We start from the raw sequence: 13,176 nt of genomic DNA, 5'->3' as shown, positions 1-13,176 counted from the left end.
GGCACTGTGGCACTTTCCGGAATTTTTTTGAACGTAGTGTTTAGACATACACGTTCGGGTGGACTGGTCTAAATCATAATGTTTACGCTAAACCGCATTACATAAATGCCGCAAGCTGTTTTCAGTTGTCTTAGTAAGGGGCAGTGGTGATTAGAGAGAGCAGAGTTCAACAATGCGTGGACAGCATAACCACCAAAGCCTGATAGATATTGACCGAGTCGGATATTTGTGATTAAAAGCAGAGCAAGGGTTTAACTTATAACGTGGAATTGGGGTTAGTTCATAACAAAAGCGAAAATAAACTATCAAGTAGAGAACACAAAACAGATAAAAAAATATTAGGGTTAAGGTTAACAGAAGTAGGCTACAGATATGGTGACAAAGTTTTCGTTTAGATGGGATATAATGCCTTCAGGCTCAAATAACCTAGAGTAACTCTGACATATCAAAACAATCATGACTTTGCTTTTTATTGATTGTTTAGATTTGACGATGCTTGAATAACACTTTATAAGTTTTGAAAAGCTGTCAGTTTCTTTTACAATCTTTTGCATTCGATTAGTGTTATTCTTATTTATCAAGGAATTTTGAAAATTGAACCTATTGAAAAATGGGTTGAAAATAGTTGACAATAAGACGAAACTGTTTTTGTTTAACACCCAAGATGTCGAAGACAACAGCACATTAATATTGGACCAAGACTTGATCGTCATTTAAATGATTTCTTCAGCAAGTTTGCGTTCATTGACATTCTTTCTTCTTACGTTGGTCGTTTTTACATGTTCCTTCATCAATAGACATGAAAAGTTGTTCAACGTTGAAATACAAACGAATTTCCAATTACCGAAACGACTCAATTTTTTGACTAAAAATCAATGCCCGATTAAGGACGTTTTACACAAAGACCTGTCTGTGTTTTACAACAAAAATCCGCTGATCAATTTGAACAGAAGGCGTTACATTTTGCCTTATTTACGAAATGGACCAAACAATCAATTAATCGGACTTCGGGAAACGATATACGTTGCCATCAGGCTTAACAGAACTTTGGTGTTACCGCTGTTTTTCAAGCACTCTTCAGACAAGTAAGTCTAGCGAATAATTAACTCTAAAATTATGTGTTGTGCCTCAAAAACACAGTGATGATTGAACCGTTACAAATCCCATAGGCGTTAATTACAGGAAATTTGTACAGCTCGTTATACATCGTTTTATGTGCTTAAATAGCAATGTATCCGCAAAGCAAAGGGTACAAAATTTTTAAATAAATTGTTCTGTAGACTGTAGGTAAAAACAAAACGTCAATAAAGAAATGCATAACTTGGCCTTATTACAAAGTTTTGACCAAAATATTGTAAGCGTTTCTAATCCCTGTATTAGTATTTCAAGTTTCTAATGTGCCCAAATCTCAGTATTTAATATGCTTTACATTGGGAGGCAAAAACATGTATTTTAAATTCTTACAGTAATGTAAAAACTTGTTTTTAGCCAAACTCAATTGACGAACACGATCTCAAGTGAGCACCGAATTGATATCCACGAGATGGCGCAACTAATCCCGTTTGTCACGCTTGACCAGTTTCGACAAAGCTGTAATGGACAAATCGATGCCGTGTTTCGAACGAGAGAATTCGAGGTCAAAGATTACGAGCGATTTGCTGAAGTATTAAACGTAAAAATACCAACCGGTGATGGGATTTCCGGAAAGCACGCCACCGAGTATCCGATTAACCAAAAGACAGAAAGATTTTTTATGTTTCCACCAACGAAACAAGAAATTAACAAAATGTTTGGGACTACAGTAAGTTATTGTATGAAAATCATTTGTATTTTAAGCTGTTTATTTTGCGTTTTTCTCTTATTGTTATAACCAAGAGGGCCAACAAATTTGGGTTCGAAGCCGATGTGTTTTTTTATATCAGCCCCGAAAGTTGGTCAAATTGCGGTACAATGAGGCCCGAATCAACCCCTTTTTAAACTTAACAACCGAATCCGGTCCTGACCTAAACCCGACCCTATAACAGCCATTTCCGACCTTCCTCTTTTTTTTAGTTTTCTGTTCAACCTATTGCTATTCGCTTTAACTAAAGTTGATGTCCATTTAAAAGAAATAGAAATTTAAGCAATAAAACGAAGGACGCAAAACAATGACTGAACACATAAAGATAATAAAGTTTTACCTTATCAACTCTAAACTCGACTTGCTTGTTTGCTTTTAGGCTCTTTGTGCATTTCACCCATACCCGTTCAGAAATCTTAGAATCAAAGAAGTTAAACCCATTGGTCCTCCACCTACACAAATTGGTAAGAATGCAAAGATAATTCTATTTTTGTCAACATTTAACGACTATATTTTTTGCAGATTTGTCTTCTGCGCCAGACGAGGCTTTATACTCAGCGATCATCCGATATACGAAGCTTCCGCGTCACGTAAAACGCATGAGCGCAGAGATAATTTCGACAATATTGCACGATGATTTCTATCTAAGCTTACATTGGAGGTTCGACCACATTGACTGGCAAAAAAGGCAAGTTGAAATCAAAACTAAATCACGTTAGTGTACGCTCAGTTCAACCAAATAACAAGTAGAGAAAAAGGCTAAAATAACTTTCCGTATTTTCCACACTCATATGTTCGTTGTCATTTTGAGCGAATTTCAAACCAGTGCCAAGTTCGAAAACTTGGTAAAGCTCAACAACGCAAAGTCATTAACCGGTCCAATAAGGCGAGAAAGCCGCCACTCTGCCAACATTGGTTCCACAAAAGGTTTCCCAACCTAAGATTTCTGAAGCATCCAAAGTTTAGTGGTGCGATTTTAAATGTTAAGGCAAAATATTTTCAAGCTCATTACAATAAATTTCCGACCTCTCCCGATTTTACTTTAACTCATTTTTTCACAGATGTCGACAAACGAACATCCCAGCAGCAAGACGGGAACGATGTAATGCTGTGCTTGATTTAGAACCGGATAACATCGCCCAAGCAATCGTCACTAAAGTTAATGATATCAATGACGTTATCAACTACGTGTACATTGCGTCACCGATCGCTGAAAGCGGTTTCGTGCAGGAAGTTCGAAATATTGTGGAAAACAATTCGGTTTGTGTTAAAGTTCTCTACCTTGTTATGATACAAAGTTTTGAACATTATTATTGGATATTTTAGGCATTTTAGTCTGTTATAATTGTTTTCAATAAATGTTTTGACTTTTACAAGGAGCTAAAAAATACATCTTTTTGTGCCAAACCTTCGAACAAACAAGTCTTAAAAAATGATCTTTTTGACAGATGTATAATTTTCTTAGCCCTTTTGCCAGCAGAGGGGTCTGTGTGTTTTTGGTTTGAATATCATTAAGTTAATCCAACGCATGTTCACAGCACTTGAAAGTGGTGACGTACCTTGACGTCATGTCACTGTGGAAAACCAGATACGAGTCATGTGACTGGCTGTGGCGTGACGTCAATGATTTACTTTCGTCCACGGAGATGGAGATTTGCGCAAGAAGTCGAACTTTCATAAGGTTAGTTGATTGGGACTATACTAGCCTTTAGAGTGGAGTGAATAAACGAAAGTGAAATGTAAACGAAAGTCCTTATTCGACCATATGAAGTATGGTTCAGGACGATAGCACGTGAAGTCTTGTAGATGAACTATATTGAAGATTGAATATTTTTGAAATAGGCTAAAACCTAAAAGTTATATTTACCAAAACCGACTGGGAGGGTCAGGCCAGAAATCGACCCGTAGTCTTCAGAATTAAACCCGAACCCGCGACCTGATCATATATCTGTGGTGTAGACATCGAGAGACTCAAAAAGAAATGTTTTCTTACACGGAAAATCTAATTATAACAAATCGAAACACATTTTAATGGCGAACATTATTTTTAACACAAGTTGATACTTGATAATTAATCGATAAAATATTAGTAAATGTCATAAAAATTCAGATGAGAAACCTTAGTATTGACTGCAAGACATTTCACCTGTTTCAAATGGGATATAATAACATATTATTACGAACTACAGATCAACTGCATCAACTTGGTCAGGGAACGTTCTGCACATGCGCACCAGTGACGTCATACCTCAAGAATATTTACGTCACGACACCGATATACTGAACTTGATCCAAACTGTGAGAAAGCAAAAAAATGACAAGAAAATTTCTTAATTCCTGTTTATGCAAGTTTAGAGTGTTGCTTTTCGTGTGTTTTGAGTAAAACAGTCGTGTTTCAAATACAAGACTTTATTTGTTTTACCCAGGGAGTCCAACCGCTTGTCATATGGGTTCAGGTTCGGTTCGGGTTCACTTCGTTTTGTTTTTAAGGGTTCGGGTTCGGTTCAGGTTTTTAAAAATGTATATTTTCGGGTTCGGGTTTTGTTCCAGTTTGGGCGAATTATCCGGTCCGAACCGGTTTGCGGTTTTTAAACCGGTTCAAATTTTCATTTGTTTCAATTTAATCTACCGATCACCTACCTGGCCTTATAAAACTCCAGAAGAATTTTGATAGTGCACTGTTATTTTTGACACCCCCTATAAGTGTTATCTCGGGTGCGCTGTTTTGAAAAAAAAAACAAAAAAATGAAACAGACTGCATTTTTTACTGGTTCAGTTCCGGTTCGGGTCCAACGCCAAACAAAATATGGGGTTCAACTCCGGTTCGGGTTTTTGGAAAATCGTAGTTAGCGGTTCGGGTTCGGTTCGGGTTTAATGAAATTACCCGCTCAAACCGGTTCGCGGGTTCGGGTTCAGTTCCGGTTCGACTCCCTGGTTTTACCTGTTTGTTGAATATCGAACCAAGAACAAAAACGTGTTTGTCTGAAACGTCAATTCACAAAAAAATCAGCAAACCAAAAATATGCTTTTCGTTTTGGTAAACAATGCCATTTATTGAAATGCCCTGATTCAAAAAATAAATCTGTGTTCTGCGAAAAATTCCGTCAAAGTTGTAAAAGAAGATATGCATGATTGATTTTTAGTAAAATTAAAGGAAAGAAAGATTTTTTAGTTTTTTAGTTGTTTCTGTTATTTTTGTCATAATAAAACCTGCAAACATCAATTTCATAGTTTCCTGTTTTGTCCGATTATTGTGTAGGAAACGTTTTTTTGAATTTAGAAAAAGTGCAGAGGGAAAACTAAATTTTGCAACAGAAACAAAAACAGCCAATTTGATTTGCACTTTTTGCAGTAATTTCATTTGCAATGGCACCAACGGTGCAAAAACCTGGCCAACGATCAGACGACAAACACAGGTTTGTAACTTTACCAATAAATCTGATAATAAACAATAACCTAATAAAGGAAATTACCCGATTTTAACACTGAAATCTACGAAATGATTTTTTTCCATGTACTTTGATATGAATGTGGAAAAGATCATTAAGAAGTTTAAGTTTAAGATAAACTAAGGTTTTCATTAACTTTAGGTGCATCTGGCTACATTTGTCTACTTTAATAACCACTGCTTGTGTGTGCAATATGACATGCCTGACACTTTGCACACTGTCACTGTCCATCTAGGTTGCTAAAACCTCTTTTGTGAACTGCCATATTTATTGTACAGGTCAAGAACATCTGTGGAAAGAGGCAGTGGTCTTATTACGAGAGTAAAATATTGCAACACTTTGCCTGATATTCCATTTGATCCAAAATTTATCAGATATCCATTTGATGCAAACAGGTTTGCTTCAGTACTAATGTTTTGCACAGATTCTGTCTCTTGTATAGTATGCATGTTAATGTTGATGATAGCTGACTACATTCATTTCGAAAAATAAAAAAATGAAACATATATGAGACTTAAAATTTGCCAACAAAGTTCTCAAATAGAGATGTTTATTTCACCTATGTAGGCATTAGCACTTGTCTCCAAAATGTTTGTTTTAAATGGTAACTGTTTACTTATATTGTAAATCTAGAATAGAAGAATAATTGATCATCTTATATATATTTGTTATTGCAGATTTGTTGAATACAAACCAACATCACTTGAAAAGCTGCACAAGACCGAACTTCACACAGATCATGATCTGGGTGTTGTCATCGATCTTATCAACCCAAACACTTACAAGGTAAAAACTAATCAACCTATCCCAGATGCTTTGCTCGTCTTTATGTAGAACCACTGTCTGGGGAACCTATTTGTTTTTTATGACATTTGTAACATGTCCTGCTATAGATTGATCGAAATACATGGCTCGATCCAGCTGATGAAGCTTTACTTGAAGAGGATCTGCCAGCTCCGCAAGACTCAAAAAGGTTTTGTTCTTTGTTTGTGATTAAACTGGCCTAAATCAAAATTTATGTAAATTAAAACAATAACCCGCTGAATGTAAAAAATGAACATAAATTCATAACTGGGATCAGCCCTGAAGCTGCTATGCAGACCAGCCGTCATGGCACACTCATATATAGATCACAGTATGCCAGGCCCATTGAAGGCGCCATACCGAATCAGCTGGTCACCAAGGATTCACCACCATATGGCAAGTCTGATTCGGTATGGCACCTTCAATGGGCCTGGCGTACTGTGATGAATGTAAAAAAGGTATTGAGTTTGGCAAGTAGTTAAAGGTGTTGTAATATAACTGTGACTCACTGGTCTTGTTTTTCATAACGTTAAGTACTGATGAAATTTTGTTTGTGCTTTTAGATCTAAACAGCATAGTAAGAATGTGTCATGGTTGAGAAGAAGTGAATATATTTCCCAGGAGTTCAACAGATATGGTGTATCAGCTGTTAACATCGAAACAAGGTGTGTGTTTTCAGAATATTTATTTATTAATCTGACTGGCCCACATTGCATCAAAAATCATTATTCTTTCATTTTGTAATATATTTGAATTTTATGCAGATGGATTAAATAATTTTGTACCCTATTACTTGGCTCAAAAACCTATGTTTTTCGGTGCTGTTGTTGTCTTACAAAGCCAATTAAAAATGACAAATTTGATAAAGTAACAATGCAAATAAAATTTGACTTGACTTGAGTAACTTGCCAAATTTCCCAACAAAAATGGTTTGGATTTACGACTGCTTTGTAATTAAATGGATTATGCAATTAACCAGATTTGTCTGTATGGTCACTGTCAGTGTTTTTTAAAATGTGTTTAAAAAATCCATCGATAGTACTTACTAAGTCTTTGATGTATTTTTTTTGTTCAGGATTGGTGGTGGAGTGAAGGATTTGTTCAAACAAGAAGAGATGTATAAAGATCGTGATGGTCAAATTGCTGCCATTCAAAAAACTTTCGAAGATGCGAAACAAGAAATTACAAAACATCACAGCAAACCTAATGTCTACCCAGTGGATGTTCTGCCTATCTACCCAGACACTAAGGTGGTTTATTTACAAATTTACATGTTTTTAAATATTTTATGTTTAAGTGTGTAGTAAAAAGGAACACTACCTTGCACATGGGATAAATTTATTTGACCCTTTCAAAACAAAAAAAGTAGAAGTGGTTCTGGTTATTTGCATCCAATAATTTGACAAGCTCAGCATATATTGTTTGGAATTTGCAATCCCCATGCAATTAAACAAAACATGTAATTAACTGTTAAGCAACTAAACAGGGAAAAATTTGAAACATAAAACTAAAAATGATTTTCTTTTCAGATGTGGCAGCATCCAAGTGCTCAAGTTATATTTGACACAGACCCGGCGATCCCTGGTAAACCGCAACAAGAACAAATTGAAGAAATGTCACAAGCCATGATAAGGTTGGTACTTTACTCAGGGAAGTAATGAATTTAGGGTTGGGCATTTGACCGGTCAAATAAAATCTGGTCAATTGACCGGTCAAATACTTGTCAAATAGGTCAAATATCGGTCAAATACTATTCCCATTATTAAATTGCAATTTTAGTTAAAAGTTGGAAGTTTAATCTTCTTCTAAACCATAAGTAATGGAAATGAAGGTTTCAACTCATGTAAATTTGTTTGTGAAATAGGAAATGTTCAGTTTATATTATATTACAGACTTTTCCGACTGCATTGCATGCTTCATTTCATCAATGGCCCCACCTGTGTGTCTGTAATTTTCATTCAGTAATCACATTTGTGAACTGGATTCTCATAATATTCTATATACATCAGATTAAAGTCTAATTTTGACTGAGATTTAACTGCAAAACTCGCTTATCCTGCTTAAAATCGTAATTTATGCTGTTAAGCTGTTGTCCATTCATGACAAAAAAGGAATATACAAAAGCTTGATATGTACGTACTTTATCCCAATAAGTACTGAACAGTAACTTATCTACAAAAATCTATTCTGGGCAATTATAAGCTAAATATATAGCTACAAACAATTTTTGGATCAACTATAGAAAAAAGGACTGTGGGCCTACAAGTTTACACAGATGGTTTAAATTACTTAGATTTTTTATCTGTCAGTAAAAATGTGCAACATTTGCAAAATGCCTAAGTAAATACCAATGAACTAACTTCCCCTCATGGACCTATCACACTCAAATTTATTAAGATAAAACGGTGCTAGAAGTGATCCATGTTTTTTAATTGCATTGGAAACCTTGCAAAGTTTGCCATAACGTAAATCAGATCTTAATTTCAAATGTAAAGTATATCCTAATTGTTATGGGATTTTTTTCAAATGAACAAAACACATCTACATTAGCTTAAAAATCACTTATTAATACAAGAGTATGTCCTAAACTGTTCTACCTGAGGGTTATTAGAAATAAATTACCCTTTTCAACAACCAAAAAGCAAGTCCAAGAAAATTTACCAAATTTTATTTTTGAAATTAAAAATAGTATTTGACCGGTTAAATAAAGTGCTGTCAATTGACCGGTCAATTGACCGTATTTGACCGGTCAATTGACCGGCTTGCCAACCCTAAATGAATTGCATACTAAATAAGCAACCAATACCCAATTTTCTGCTGCACTTTTCTGCCCTAGCAAAAACTTTCACCTGTCTGTTTCTATGTGGTCAAGGATTTTTTAAAGCAAATGAATTCATGTAGCATATATTTTAAATATTTTTGCCTCTGAATATCATGAAGCATTCAAACTATTGCTTTCTCCATGCTGCATACCATATGTATCTTCTCCAGACAATTCAACATAAAATTTACATCTACCACAAATCTAAGTAGCTGACAGTGGAGCTCTGTGCAAATAATCACATGAAAAAATCAAGAACACATTGTTTCAAGCCCAAGATAGCTTTGTCCCAAAGGTGTACAACAAAAAATGAAACAAAAAGCACCTTCGCCTTTGTAGTGTATCTGCTACACTTAAATACAGGTTTTAAACTGAAAATGTATTATGCAGAGGTATGGTAGATGAGGAAGGCGATCAGTTCGTCGCATATTTCCTCCCGACGCCGGAAACTCGGGGAAAGAGAAAGCGTGACAATGAAGAAGGCCTTGAGTATGATCCAGAATCAACATATGACTATAGGTAAAAAAATGCTTAAACATTTGTTCAATATGCTACTTAATAGGGATGGGCCAAGCCGAGCCAGAACCCGAGTACTCGGTTCTGAGCATCGCTGTTTTTGATGCTCGGTGCTCGGCTGATCAGTTTCACAAACTGACCCGAGCATTAAATTTGCATATCCATGCCCTGCTAACATAATAAACTAGTGTTCAAAAGGGTATCCAAGAACGAAAATGACTGTTGTTTTAAAAGCATTAGATTGTGGAAAACGTGTACTTGTGGGGCCTGTACAGCTTAATACACTGCTGGTGATGTAAGGGACCTCGGAAAACTACAAAACTAGAGTGTAATAGGTAATGTTTGTGATGTCACAATGCTCCGCGCATGCTCAGCTGAGCACCGAGCATTAATGTGAGATGCTCGGTGCTCGACCAAACAGAACATTTGCAGTTTTGGCACATCCCTATACTTAACACTTTATTTTCCAGACTTGCACGAGAATACAACTGGAATGTTAAGAACAAAGCCTCGAAAGGATATGAAGAAAATTTCTACTTTGTTTTCCGAGAAGATGGAGTATTTTACAATGAGTTGGAGACAAGGTCAGTCATCAGTAAACACATTAAAGCATATCATTGGGCACTTTATTGTTAGATTTATTTGTTTGCCTGTACAGGTTAGGCACACACATTGCAAATGGTAGCCTGTCAATAGAATATGTTACTGTGAATATCATACCAATACATTATGCCGATACATTTGAATAGTAAAGCATGTCAATTTTTACATCTTTTGGGCCATTATATGTGTCATTAAACTTGTAAACAGATCCGTGTAGGTTATGTTTGTCGGTGAGGCGTTCGTTTGTAAAAATAATAAAGTGGGTGATTGAATAAAGGGCCTTATTGTGGTGCGATGACAAACAAGTAACATGCTGCTTTTGTTAGTAAGGTTGTTCAACAGAATATATGGTCAGCAAAATGCATTAAAAACTCATGTATTTGTTTTACTTCCAGAGTTCGATTGAGCAAGCGAAGGGCCAAGGGAGGAGGTGGCGTGCAATCAGCTACGAATGCTGTCCTAGCTGTACGACATCGTGAGCTAAATGAACAGGAAATCGCAGCCCAAGAAATGAGAAGGATTCAGCTTGAACCTCTTGAACCCGATGATGAAGAGGAGGAAGGAGCAGAGGAGGAGGAGGGAGAGGAAAATATGGAGGAAGAGAAAGGAGAAGAGGAGGTTTGAGAAAATATAGCAAAGACATAGTAATTAGTTGGGATACGCCCTGTTGCGTTCTTCCAGACCAACAATAACGGCACACTCATGTAGAAATCATAGTATGCCAGCCCATTGAAGGCGTCATACCGAATCAGCAGGTCACCAGGCATTCACCATATGGCAAGTCAGAGTCTAGAAACATCTAGCCTGCGGTGGGATTCAATCCCACAACAGGAGTCTTTCCGGGACTCGTGCCCTAGCAACTGAGTTACACAGGCTCAGTGGAGAACTCACCCAAAGTTGAATTACAATCCAATTTATTTATATGAGACAACCTCAAGGTCCAGAAGAGAAAAAATACCAGACATTTTCTGGCCTCTTTTTGAACACTTGCCATAACAAGACAAGCACTTAATTGAGAAGCAAAATGCTATAATATTTTTGCTTAACAGTAACGATGTAAAGTTTATACATTTAATTTGTGAGCCCTAGTAGGTAAAACTGCTGTCTTGTTGGGCCTGGTTTTGTCCGAGCAGTTGTTATAAATATAGTTGCTGTCAGCTACTTTGTGTAATGTAGTGCAGTTAGTTCAAAACAACACAAGCAGATCTGTGCAGCTCCTTTTCCACTGCTGTTCTTTAACAGTCCAAAATATGAATGTTTTCATCATTGCTTTCAGTCATTAAACATTAACCCAAGCTTTTCTGCCAAAGTGTTTTCTGTACCAAAGTATCCACATATATTCATGTCACTGCTTTGAGTAATATTTAATGAAACAATAAGTGTAAATTTTTTTGGTTTTGATGCAGGAAAATGAGGAAGCTAAAGAAGAAGAAGAAGAAGATGGAGATGATGATGAAAATAATGTTGCAGCGGGAGCAGGATCTGATGTGGAAGACACAGCAGAAGAAATGGAAGAAGAAAAAGAGGCTGACTCATCATCAGGTAAGCATTAGTAGGGGTATCAACCCTTCTGGCAAATGTATTTTTGTTTCGATGTCAGGGTAAATAACACTAAATGCGCATAGTACATTGCACGATAAACAAGACGTCAAAACGTCGAAATAAAAATACATTTGCCAGAAGAGCTCTATAAACTTGATTTTATGCCTGGCAGCAATAGCTTATATTTTAGTAAGGATATAAACACCTAACCCCATAGAGATACTAGCACCTCATGTCAGCTTCACATTGATCTAAATTTTGATAGGTGGTACAAAGAGCTCAATTATTTGTTTAGTAGCTTAGAAGGGGTAAGGTTGGGGAGTAAGTTTTGGAAAATTTTGGGTTAGGAACTAAGTTTTATTGAAATTTTAATGATAATACCTTACCCCAAGTCCCAACCAAATATTTCTAACTGTCAGCATTTTTGGAGATCTACTATTTTAAATAGGTGTTTGTGCTCTTTGTGCCACTGATAAAAAAATTCCACAATTATGATGTAGAAGTGAGGTTTGGTCTTAGTAGCTCCACTCCCCCATAGCTTCAAAACATATAATTGAGCTCTTTGCACCACCAATTGAAAGTCAGCTAAATGTGTGTCTGACATTAGGTACGGTCAGTGGTTGGATTCAGCCGATTCGCACCGGCTCTATAGTACCGTCTCACGAAATTTTATTAGATCAGCGAACTGTTTAGCATTACTGATTACTGCCAATGGACTTTTTCTAACAGAACTGGCTGAAAATATTACTTTTGTGATAAAACCGACTGACAAAAAATTTGAATCCCACCACTGGGTACACTGTTTGTAGAATTTTCCATAAATCTACCATATTGCTTAACACTACAAACTTGTCGTATGCAGATGAGGAAGTACACAGTGATGCAGAAGAACAAGCTGGATCGGATGCAGATTCATCTTCTGCTGATGACGAAGAGGCAGGAGGACAGGAGCAAGAGCAGGAGGAGGATTCTTCACATGACGAGGATGCCGGTTCAGAGGGTCATGCGGATGAAAATGAAATCTTCGGCAGTGCGTCGTCATCTTCTGATTCAGACTGAGTTCATGGGTCAGTGAGAATGTTGAAGGTTTTATGACAAGTAGTGGAAAGTGAAGAGAAGAAATGAAATGGGGATGAAACTGTTTGACACTGGGTGGAGTTTGACTTTAACCAAACTAAGTGTCAATTTGTTTACAATGTGTTGTACCTGATGCTAGCTTTGTTTTTCTGCAGTATCCTTTCACAAGTAATATAAAAATTGGAGTTCTTAGTCTACAACTAATTGCAGATGCATTTCTACATTCACACTGTTGTACGTTGCAATTCTAACCTTTTTCAATGGTTGACAAAATATGCTGAAACTGAAAGTAATGATCAGCTAAGATTAAAATTTGTGAATGTAGTATTTAACGTGTGCACTGTCTGCAAACACTGTTTTGTTGTTGAGTTTCTACATCGACATATTTCTTGTAAAGGTGAAATGTCAAAAAATAGTAATGACTGACAAATATAATGTAAAAGTTGTATGTGTCCATAACACATTAAAACAGAATTTCTAGCAAAGCTAAAATTGGGATGCAATTCTTAAGAGTTGTAGCTGCA

The 13,176-nt window shown here is 36.4% G+C and overlaps 2 protein-coding genes across 2 annotated transcripts; both read left to right on the top strand.

The window, feature by feature from the left end:
- Positions 1-531: 531 nt before the first annotated feature.
- Positions 532-4,261, top strand: LOC145209426 (uncharacterized). The gene is made up of 7 exons (XM_080079708.1): positions 532-1,085; positions 1,489-1,801; positions 2,220-2,304; positions 2,363-2,528; positions 2,902-3,100; positions 3,379-3,521; positions 4,030-4,261. The coding sequence occupies exons 1-7, from the start codon at positions 718-720 to the stop codon at positions 4,172-4,174; spliced, it is 1,419 nt and encodes a 472-aa protein (XP_079935834.1). The 5' UTR covers positions 532-717; the 3' UTR covers positions 4,175-4,261.
- Positions 4,262-4,335: 74 nt separating this feature from the next.
- On the top strand, positions 4,336-13,100 carry LOC145209423 (RNA polymerase II-associated factor 1 homolog). The gene is made up of 12 exons (XM_080079703.1): positions 4,336-5,256; positions 5,568-5,684; positions 5,967-6,075; positions 6,183-6,262; positions 6,657-6,758; positions 7,169-7,343; positions 7,623-7,726; positions 9,305-9,433; positions 9,901-10,014; positions 10,429-10,651; positions 11,440-11,575; positions 12,438-13,100. The coding sequence occupies exons 1-12, from the start codon at positions 5,207-5,209 to the stop codon at positions 12,632-12,634; spliced, it is 1,536 nt and encodes a 511-aa protein (XP_079935829.1). The 5' UTR covers positions 4,336-5,206; the 3' UTR covers positions 12,635-13,100.
- Positions 13,101-13,176: the final 76 nt, after the last annotated feature.

Source organism: Phallusia mammillata, chromosome 1 (assembly GCF_965637545.1).
Source record: "Phallusia mammillata chromosome 1, kaPhaMamm4.hap1.1, whole genome shotgun sequence".
Lineage (NCBI taxonomy): Eukaryota > Metazoa > Chordata > Ascidiacea > Phlebobranchia > Ascidiidae > Phallusia > Phallusia mammillata.
This window is presented reverse-complemented; position numbering and strand designations above follow the sequence as displayed.

What these genes read in the sequence shown, in the direction of transcription:
- LOC145209426 (XM_080079708.1), top strand. Translation starts at nt 718, where the DNA reads ATGATTTCTTCAGCAAGTTTGCGTTCATTGACATTCTTTCTTCTTACG. An exon ending in CACATTGACTGGCAAAAAAG is followed by an intron (nt 2,529 to 2,901) that starts GCAAGTTGAAAT and finishes ATTTTTTCACAG; the next exon opens with ATGTCGACAAACGAACATCC. An exon ending in ATATTGTGGAAAACAATTCG is followed by an intron (nt 3,101 to 3,378) that starts GTTTGTGTTAAA and finishes GCATGTTCACAG; the next exon opens with CACTTGAAAGTGGTGACGTA.
- LOC145209423 (XM_080079703.1), top strand. Translation starts at nt 5,207, where the DNA reads ATGGCACCAACGGTGCAAAAACCTGGCCAACGATCAGACGACAAACAC. An exon ending in TCAACCCAAACACTTACAAG is followed by an intron (nt 6,076 to 6,182) that starts GTAAAAACTAAT and finishes GTCCTGCTATAG; the next exon opens with ATTGATCGAAATACATGGCT. An exon ending in TACAATGAGTTGGAGACAAG is followed by an intron (nt 10,015 to 10,428) that starts GTCAGTCATCAG and finishes TTTTACTTCCAG; the next exon opens with AGTTCGATTGAGCAAGCGAA.